The sequence below is a fragment of the Saccostrea echinata genome, unplaced genomic scaffold (genome assembly GCF_033153115.1).
Source record: "Saccostrea echinata isolate AGI-Se365-2 ecotype Australia unplaced genomic scaffold, CSIRO_AGI_Sech_v1 ptg000001l, whole genome shotgun sequence".
NCBI lineage: Eukaryota > Metazoa > Mollusca > Bivalvia > Ostreida > Ostreidae > Saccostrea > Saccostrea echinata.
In genome coordinates this window covers 33,382,039-33,392,582 of record NW_026889750.1, presented here as the reverse complement: position 1 = coordinate 33,392,582, position 10,544 = coordinate 33,382,039, and the positions used below count along the sequence as shown (strand labels likewise).

At 31.2% G+C, this 10,544-nt stretch overlaps 1 protein-coding gene across 1 annotated transcript; it reads right to left on the bottom strand.

The window, feature by feature from the left end:
• Window positions 1–427: 427 nt before the first annotated feature.
• LOC133178449 (sushi, nidogen and EGF-like domain-containing protein 1) lies at window positions 428–4,730 on the bottom strand. Its single transcript, XM_061313148.1, has 5 exons — window positions 4,637–4,730; window positions 2,494–2,596; window positions 1,885–1,995; window positions 1,555–1,673; window positions 428–610 (listed from the first exon to the last, which is right to left on the bottom strand). Exons 2-5 carry the CDS (start codon window positions 2,545–2,547, stop codon window positions 601–603), a joined length of 294 nt encoding a protein of 97 aa, XP_061169132.1. The 5' UTR covers window positions 2,548–2,596; window positions 4,637–4,730; the 3' UTR covers window positions 428–600.
• Window positions 4,731–10,544: the final 5,814 nt, after the last annotated feature.

Genomic DNA, 10,544 nt, shown 5'->3' with positions numbered 1-10,544 from the left:
TAAAGGTTTCCTCCTCGTCTGTCTTTTTTTTAGTCTGGTCAGCTTGGTTTTCCCAAGCACTTGCAGATATTGAGATAATTTTTGGTATACATGTGAGTCTACCTAAATGAGTTACAGATCAAGTTTGCATATCTTTGAGAAATTTACGGGCTTCTTAATTTTTAGGGAACACATTGCACGTGCCGGTAGGAGACAAGTATTGCTTATGCAATACTCTCAGAATGCTTGTTTTTATTAATGTTATACATTTAAGACCTTCATGTCTTACGTTGGAGCCAAATTGTTAAAAATAAGATTTGACAAACAATCCGACACTGAATAGGATGGGAAGCTTTTTTACACCCTGTGTTTACCGGTATGACTTACAGTATACTAGTATAAAAATAGCAAACCAATAAACTTTTGCCAAATTTTTTTTTAAAGAAATATAATTCTTGCACAATGTTTTCTTTATGATTTCAATTGCTGAATTTCTATACCATAATGTATCTTTCATTTTAAGACAATTATATTGTTTACATATCTTATTTTATTTCAATTATATTGTTGCTGGTCTTGAATTATTACACAATATTTTTTTCTGGTTGGATAAAGTACTTTTCAGCTCATTCTGGAAAAGAAGAGAAAACATTACTAAACTTTTGTTTCATTTTAAATAGACGTTCTATGGTCAAAATGCAAAGAAGTAGATATTGTTTTGGCTTTATTATGCCCTAAAAATTGATGTTTTTAAACAATGTTAAAAGTTTTGATATTGCTTACATGTGAGCTGAATATATGAATGAGATAAATCAAGAAAGAATATGACACAAGGAAGGACTGTTCTGGAAATATGACCTCTATGTCGAAAGAAAATTACACTGAAAAATGATGTCTTCTGCAACTTTTTAAGAAAATACTGGAAAATGCACAAGTTCATAACGTCAGAGTTGGCTATTGGGAGGTCATATAAGAAAATTGATTTGTATGATTTTACTGTATGGACTTTGAGCAATTCAGCAAGCATAAATATTAATTTCGAAGAACAATTTCCTAATAAAAAGAAATAGAGGGTCATATTTGCATTTTCTTTATAAATGTACACACTTTCCATTCACAATTTTTTATGCTTTGCTCTCCAGATATGAAAATTAATACTTTCAAAGCATTTTCTCTTCGAAAATGAGAGCACGCTGTAATGTGCTGTACGATTTATTTTTCTTAGAAACAAATATACAGAAATGTTGTAAATAAAAATATGTTTGATTAATTTTGTTGCTTTTTGTTAAAGAAATTTCTTTTTTTTTATTCATTGAGATAAGGCATCTTAACAGTGACATTTTGCGGAAATTGTTTCTTATTTTTCTCTCCAGACGCCCCCCCCTCCCCTCAAATATGTTAAATAAGTTGCTATTCTTTCTTTAAACTAACCTAGTGGCTGCTGAGAAATACAATTTAGGATACTATTATATTCACATGATCCTAAATGGTCGACAGAAATTCAACGACATTGAAATTAACATTGACGTTAACAGAATAGAGAACTTCATCAATGTCAGTAAATAAGTTACTTACCCTGTCTCACATAACACACCGGTGTATCCTTCTGGACATCTACAGGATGACGCTCCATATATGCATGTTCCGCCATTCTGGCACCGAGAAGGTTCACACGTCATCGAAGTTACTGTTGGCTGGAAAGTCAACCAGTGTGGCCAATATCAATGATTATTGGCAAAATCCTAACTCTCAAAAACATATTTAACCTTAAGATTTTGGTAATTTACACGAACAATCATTTTGTATATATCACTTATCTACTGTGGTAATAGTAACGATAAATACGATAATTTTTTGTCAGCATTTAAAAACACAGATTAAAAGCTATAGACATAAAATATATACCCTTGGTTTCCTAAAAGAAAATCTGGCAATTCTAATCTTAGCGTTTAAAGAAGGTGAACCCTGTGCCGTTTGGTCCAGAGCGGTAATATCGTCATTCGTTTCCAATGCTTCCTGTTCAAAATGCCCAAGGTAACACATTAACATATGTCATAAGAACCAGTGTAAAACAACATTAACTTCTTAAGAAATAGTACTATTCCATGTAAGATTTAAACATTGGGTGGCACATGAATTTTTTTTTTTAGATTTTTCAAGTTTTATGATCAACCGATATCGGTTTCAAATCCAAAAGAATTTTGCACCTTTGGAATCATTACAAATTTATATAATTGTTAATAAAAATGAAAATCATCCCAACTGTGCTCGTATTTTTTTTTTCAGATACAATTTTAAATTTTCGAAGTTACGGTAACATTCATAAAGAAAAAAAATCTCCCATGTTTACAAAATAGTTTTATTACATATAGGTATACACAGATTAAAAACACTTTGTAGGTTTGATACATTTTGAGAATTAAAGTTAGTAAAGTCAGAGGTCAGGGATTATTTTCAACTACGATACGTACATGTAGTCAATTCTTATCTGATAGAAATAAAAAACTTACTTACCAATGGACACAATGCTACGACACAAAACACCAATAATCCTAATGTAGCCAACATGTTGTCTGCTCACAGGTAATTTAGAAATGGATTTTAGTATCTTTTATACCTAATAGATATAAGGGAGGTATGATATTTTCCTGATTGACAACTATCTAAAATCGTATTTTTATACTTTGCAAAAAAAATATTCAACATTGTATAAAATTCAATCATTAAATATTAAAAAATTATCCTATGTGTTTACTATTTTTTTTTTTTTTTTTTTTTTTTTTTTTTTTGAAAAATTCATCACAGTATGTGTTGAAATAAATGGTTTGATTCTGCGCAAAAATGTGCTTAATTATTTGAGCTCAATATTCCCAACTTGTTTTCTTTTTGATTTAAACGAACATAGTTTCTACTCATCAAGGAACTACGAACGTAAGGGAATATTTTCTACACAAATATAAATAAATTATGTAGATTTAAAAATAAAAACCCAAACAAGTGTTGAATGACAGTATCATACAAAAATCAAACAAAAACAAACAAAAAACAAAACAAAAACATCAACAAAAACTACAAAAAAATGTATTGTAGTGAATTTTCACTATTTCGTTTACAATTATTTTAATGTGAGAAGCACTGAAAGATTGTTTAAGCATTTCAGAAAAAGTTAACAATTCAATTGATAAGCAGATGTCATATATTAAACAGTCCGTTTCGGAATATTTACTCTAAAGTTAAGCTTACACCTCAGAATTCAGTAACTGAAAAAAGTGTTATATAGCAACCTTTCCTCCTGCTTATTTTAGAGCACAACATATTTCCACGGGGAAAGTTTAGCAAATATTTCCCTATGTATTAGTACCTACAGGCCCGTAGAACGCGACCCCTTTTTTTCTGAGTACAAGTAAAAACTTCACATGATATTTTGATATATTTTGATATATTGTAAATGTTTTCTTCCCTTAATACGAATAATTATATATAGTTTGAAGAGGGAAGATTCATAATGTTTCTTGTAATTTTCATTGCCGATATCAATCAAAATGAAGCCGATGAATACACAAGATTACGAATCAACAAATTTTGAAATACAACTACTTAGTATACTTTAAATATGTTTTTTTGTTCAAATGGCTATATGGATGGACCGTCGATCTTTGCAAAATTTTAAAATTTGATGAAGCCAATGTCATCAGAAGTTTTCGAATCTGCAATCTTTCACCACAATGTGCCAAGATATGATATCAATAGTTGTGATCTTTATTTAAAAAAAAGTACTGAGATCTTTAGTCTTGTGTTAAATTGGCATGTTCCTGAAATATGACTAAAGATCTTTTTATAATAGGATTTCAATACAGTATCTTCTGATAATCAATAAGTTTCACAGAAATTAAACTCACAATACTTATTCAACACATCGATGAACCTAAATATTCTAGTTATATTCTCCATATTATACATAAGGTCAGAATAGTTTACAATCTGGTTGGAAGGTTTACTAAGCGGAAGGAATACTTAATAGTAAATCTCCCATCGGGGAAGGTCAACTATATAAAAAATCTTCCGAAAGGGGGTAACTTCAATGTGATGAAGGTGAGGATATCAATATTCCTACACCTACAAGTACATGAATTGTACAAAATAGTCTCTCATTGATCTTGTGATTTTTGATAAAAAGAACTGTCGCCCACAGAGCCTTGCTCTTTATCAGTACCTATGGCCTACACAGTTAAACAGATGTTTATGGATCTTTCTCCTCGATAACGTGAACTTTTCTTTTAAAAAAAGCTTACAAGTCAAAACAGTCCATCTTAGCAAAGTTTAAAGATGCAAACAGTATAAGTATAAAGACACTCTGGAAATCAGAAATCTTTTCTACGAAAACGTCAGTTTGTTTTATTTTTTAGCTCTAAGACATTAATATAACAAGGTTTTTACAGACATCTTTGACCCGTTCGGACAGATCCACCCCAATTCCTTTAAAACATAGATGAAATTGCCCAGCATCTAGTGATAAATTTTTCCACTCTCTGAGAGATGATAAATTCGTCAAGACGACGAATGAAGGAATGACCAAAAACTAATACCTGACAGGTCATATTGAATGCAAAATAAGTATCAAGATTAGAGATCTAAAAGAATTATGGTTCGCCTATACCTTTTAAATCGTCCTTGCAGCGAGCAGCCAAATCAAGGAATGCCGCGTACGATGCAGGCCCCTGGAAAAACCCAGAGCGACATCTACAAAAAACAACAACAAAAAACAATTAAAAGCGCGCATTCCGAGGTATGCAGAATGATGCAGAGTTAACTGCGGCTAACAGCTAAAATTTACTCGCATTGAGTCATGTTTTTGTTTCCGGTAATTAAGTACGCGTAAACTCTAGATGCTTAAGTTGAATAAACAATATGACATAAACACAAAAAAATTCTTATATCTAATCCTGTTGTCATAAATTATTTTATTTTGTTCATAAAATCAATTTTTTAAAATCCCGAATACAAAGAGAAATCTTAATGAAAAAAAGTTGAATAAATCTAATAAGGTTGAGAAAGGTATTTTCATTCCAGGAACTTGTTTCATTTAACATTTATATGTTACACTACAGGTACATGTAGTTTGATTATAAAATCAATGGGAAAAGCAAAAAAAAAAAAAAAAAAAAAAAAAAAGAAGGTCTGTATTTTGAAAAGGTATAAATATTTGTTTTCATTTGATTATTCAACTAGTAAAAATAAAACACTCATTTCAAAAAGTCACCGTTGTACGTATAAATGTATATGGCTTGTTCACTCAATCTTAAACAAGTCATCATCACAAAAGCAATTGATTTATTATTTTTCTTTTGATGGTACAAAAGGAAGTTATTCAATAAATCATACGATTATTGTTGGAACCTATCAGAACATCGCTGAATTTTTTTTTCTAGAATATGTAATTGATAATTATCTTATGAATCAATGTGAATTATCAAAAAGTGAATTTAAAAAAAAAATGTTACTTAAAAAAACCATAACGCTGCATTAACCAACTAACGCGAATGAAACATATCCAGATCGTCTTGAACACATACTGACCTTTAGATAAAGAATCAAATAATGAACAAAAAAATCGTTAATGGCTTTGTAAAGATATGAAGAAGAATAATCTTGATAAGATTTAATAAAAATTGTTGATGTTTTGATTAACATTTATAATGTCTCCTTTCGATCAATCGTTTCAACTGAAGATGTAGGATATTTGATATTTAAAAAAAAAAGAAAGCATGAACAATGGCTTGGAAATTCTCAAAGCTTTTACAGAAATTAATATTTAAAATACGCAACATTTCTTTAATATGCATATGTTAAGCTTCTCTCTCAAAGCCTTGAGGCAGTGACACCTTTTTACTTTATTTAACTTTTACATATCTTAAAACATCATCAAATCCCAATCTTATAATTCATCTGCATTGCAAGTGATGTCACTGAATATAAGGTATTTCAATAGTGAACATTAGACAAAACGTAGTTCTATCTGCGTCGTAATTTGAACAGTAAAATTAGGTCGGTAGACATCATTTATGAGTACATACCAGCCTTGTAGTAAAATTAATGAAAAAAGAATCCATAAATAACAAAATGTTGCATTAGTGAATGGGATTGTAATAGCAAATTATTATATCATTATAGTATTTGCATTCGCTCTGTTCTTCCCTCTACAAACCTTAACTAGTAGTTGAGTTTATTACTCCATAAGCGCAACTGCTCTCAATGTATGTACGGGTTGTGTGTCAAAGTTCTGCACACATAATAATATACTGTTCAGGATTGTATATAGTAATACATAGTTTTAAAAAATTAAGTAGTACATGTATTTAATAAGAAAAATCTCCAAAAATCTCCATATGATTACATATTAAGAAGAAACGTTGACTACCATTATTTTCAAACCTTTGAAATGAATTTTAAGCAACGTTCAAATTTGTACAAAATTATCTCCAAATAAAAACATGTGATTTGACATTGAATTTACTCGTATAATTTTAAACTTAATGGAAAGAAATCTCTTCACGATGGTATGTTTAGTTCTGTTTTGGCAATGACGCCACAGTAAGCAATATGACGTAAACTTTACAATGTTTTCTTAATATTTGTATAACACGATTTATTTTAACTCCAAAAAATTAATAAATTATGCAAAAATATTACATAAAATTCATTTCCTATGCATACCTATCACAGAGGTAAAATATTTGAATTATGACGTCCTGTGTGTTTATAGAATATGAAGAGTGAAAATGAAGTGTAACAAGAAGTTTTTCAAGATGATCTGTTTACAGAAAATGGGTTTTTAGAAATATCATAAAGATTGTATACGATTCATTGGAATTAAAATGTATTTAAATATAAGGTAAATCTACGAAAGCCCAGAAGGCTCATTCGAGATTCGAGTTTCGAAATACGAGATTCGAAATTCGAGATTCGAGTTTCGAGATTCAAGATCCAAAATAACCAATCAAAAGGCGGATTTAATATTTGATTACTCCCCTTTATGAAGTTTTTACTATCAAGAAATCACTGAATATATTGATAAGAAATGGTCATTTGCTTAAATAATAAGGCAAGAAAAAATGCTATATGTATCGAAACAAAATAGAAATGAATTTTGGGTAACGTTTTGAAAAATATATATAAAATCTTATTTTCCTCATTAAACAACACAATAGATACATAATATAGAATATTATATGGTCTTATCGTTGAAATGCGAAATTAGTAGGTCGATAAATTATGCAATAAGCACATCGATGAGGGAGAAAATTATTATTGATAAGAAGTACTAAGGATCGTCTAAACATTGCACAGAAATTTAATTAAGGATACATTTCATTACATTTAAGGGTGAATTTGTGCAGTTAGACTGATCTACTATTTGATATGGAATAAAATAAATTCCAGTCTATGTTGTATATATAATTTAAGTATTCAAAGCCTTAATTGAAAACTTAATTTTTATGTATTTCTCCTATTGGGAAACAGTGGTGTATATTCCCTTCGGCTAATGTGTACGCTAATGTGAAGTCAAAGATTTCACCTAAAGCGTACCAGTGCCGAATTGCGGATAGACAAGGAGGGAGTCGCCCCCTCTCAATAGAAGGGGGGGGGGTCGGAGGACCACTTTCTGCGATCTTGGAGACATCTATCATTGTCATTTTTCCAGTGAATATAATAATAAATCATTTAAACATATTTTTATGAAACAGAAATTAAAATCTTCATGACCACTTTTAATAAAATCGAGAAATTTAAAAATCCTTACACAGTGCTTGGAAATTATGGAAACTTCTTTACTGAATAATCTAAATATAATTTTAAAATGTTTTATGTTTACTAAGGTCACACCAATAATTTTTTTGTTTGTCGGACCCGCGCGATCGTATTTAAGCAAAACTATTAACACAAATAATATTAATTTCAATTTCCCGCACCATGGAAATTCTGTGCTATTTTCTATTCAATTTCAGCTCTATTTTTCGTATTTAAAATCTGCTTACCCTCCAAATCAGAAAAAATATAATTGTCCGCTCAAATTTTTTCACGCTCCGCCTAAAAATTTTTCCTACAAAAAAAGTAATAATATTATTATTTAACCGCTTGCCCGCTCGTACCTTTTTTTCATCATATGTCCGACGAACAAGAAATTAAATTGGTGTGGCCTAACCCAAACCTATTTCCTAATTTCTATTCCCTGTCCAAATCGTAGAATCCTGTTGATGTCATTTTTAAAAGTCTGATATCGACTTCAAGGTAACATTTCAATTTTAGATTTAACCAGCTATAAAAATCAAAAGTTTTGTATACTGTAAAAATTGGATAGGCATAAAAGTGTGGATTGCTAAAAATACTTTTATTGCATTTGATGAAAAAATATTCTAGTAACTGGTAAAAAAAAAAAGATTTATGATCAACTTTCCCCCATTTTTCAACCAAATACATGTATAAATAAATATTTTTTTACATCAAGAAAATGATGTGTAGGCTACAGCCTTTTTGCCTATATGGAATATACACCACTGGGAAAGCGAACGCAATTTTTCTTTATCACTACTACGATGTCTTTCAAGATTTCCTGTGTACACTAAAAAGGCAAACATAACAAAGTAATTTTAATACGTACTCCTTTAGGCTATGATTTTTTCAAAGTCCTAAAGGTGTATAGAGGGTCCATTGTTTTAATTTGTTAAAATAATTACATGTAATTTTTTTTATCATTATTAAATACTTTTATATCTTTTTTTCTCTATAGCCATTACATCATGTATTGAATCTTGTGTATTGACCAGGCCCGTAGGAAGCAATTTCAGTTTGGGGGGGGGGGGGGCATAAACATACATTTTCAGTTGAGGGGGCACTATCAACTACCAAAAATTTCTTGACAAGCAATATAAAAAAAAAAAAAAGGTCATTAGACGTTTTTATTGAGGGGGCACAAACATATAGCATCTATGTTTTCTATAGTAATCTATATATCGGCAAAATTATTGGGGGGGGGGGCACGGCCCCCCCCCGTGCCCCCGGTTCCTAAGGCCATGAATTGATTGGTTATGTACCTTGCGAGACCCAAGCGGTTTCCAAATAAATTACATGTATTATCGAATATATAATCATTTTGCCCATGCATCGCAAGATTGACACTGAATGTTGATAACCGAACATTTGTCTACCCCGTTGTAGTAAAATAAACAACATAGCCATAGACCCTGGGAATGTGTCTCTCCCTCCCCCCCCCCCCCCTCCACATTCCCCTTATATTTTTTTACCGATATAATATACTGTAGAAAACATAGCAACTTTATGCTTGTGTCTTTCAAAAATAACGTCTTATGACCGTGATAACCCCTTGTTGTTTTTTATTGGGGGGGGGGGGGACTTTACAGTGATTTTTTTATTTTATTATTTCCTACGGGCCTGCATGAACAAAGAGAAATCATTATCTTTATTAAGCATGTATATTTCATCAGCATTCCGTACAAACTTGGTCACTGGTCACTTTCTAACACCTTGTCACAAACTATATCCACTTTAAAACTCGTATTGGTCACTGGTCACTTTCTAATACCTTGACCTGACCCAAGTCGATAAAAAATGGGTACCAACTGTTCCTTCGCCATGCGCTCGGCACTTTGAAGTGAAAGTTGCGGGTCCTTAGGATGAGACCTTAAAAACAGGCGTTGGCACGATAAAGATCCCTCACTGCTCAATGGCCCTGAGCGCCGAGTAAAGATCAAAATTTGAAGCCCTTCACCGGTATAGGGTGACGTCTCTATATGAGGGGAAAATTCTCGAATGGGACGTAAAACAACATACAACCAATCAATCTAATACCTTGTCACAAACTATATCCACTTTGAAACCCGCATAATTACTAATTATTATTAATCGCTAGTCACTTGTTTTATTGCACACTTAATTTTGAAACCCGTATTAGTCACTGGTCACTTTCTAATACCTTGTTACAAACTATATCCTCTCTAAAATCCGTATTACTATTTATCATTAATCGCTAGTCACTTGTTTAATTGCACACTAATAATTCTCATCGACTACAATACGTTCCCTCCCCCTACCTTTGCTCTTTGAATCCGATTAACAACATTTATTATTATGACATGAAACCTGTAAACAAAGTAGATAATGCGATATAGATATTCTTGATATAAATCTATCATAATATTTAAGAAGTTATAACATAAATTTAAGCATATTTTGCAGACCTAAAACCCAATATTTTTTCTAATTTCGTTCTAATATATATAACACTCTTTCTTGCATTGTAATATAATCAAATGACCTCTTCGGTTTGAACATATTCAACGATTTCTTGAAGGTCATAACTTAGCAAAGGGGGGTAATTGAATCTTAAACCGCCTTTTGATTGGTTAGTTTGGATTTTGAATCTCGAAACTCGAATTTCGAATCTCGTATTTCGAAACTCGAATCTCGAATGAGCCTTCTGGGCTTTCGTATAAATCTAGTAATTTATTTTCATTAATTATTTTTTTTTCTAAAACAAGCACCCGTGA

Coding starts and splice junctions, on each gene's coding strand:
- LOC133178449 (XM_061313148.1), bottom strand. CDS start 2,547: ATGTTGGCTACATTAGGATTATTGGTGTTTTGTGTCGTAGCATTGTGT. Junction 1,996..2,493: donor TCGTAGCATTGTGTCCATTG/GTAAGTAAGTTT, acceptor CATTTTGAACAG/GAAGCATTGGAAACGAATGA. Junction 1,674..1,884: donor TTTCTTTTAGGAAACCAAGG/GTATATATTTTA, acceptor TTGACTTTCCAG/CCAACAGTAACTTCGATGAC.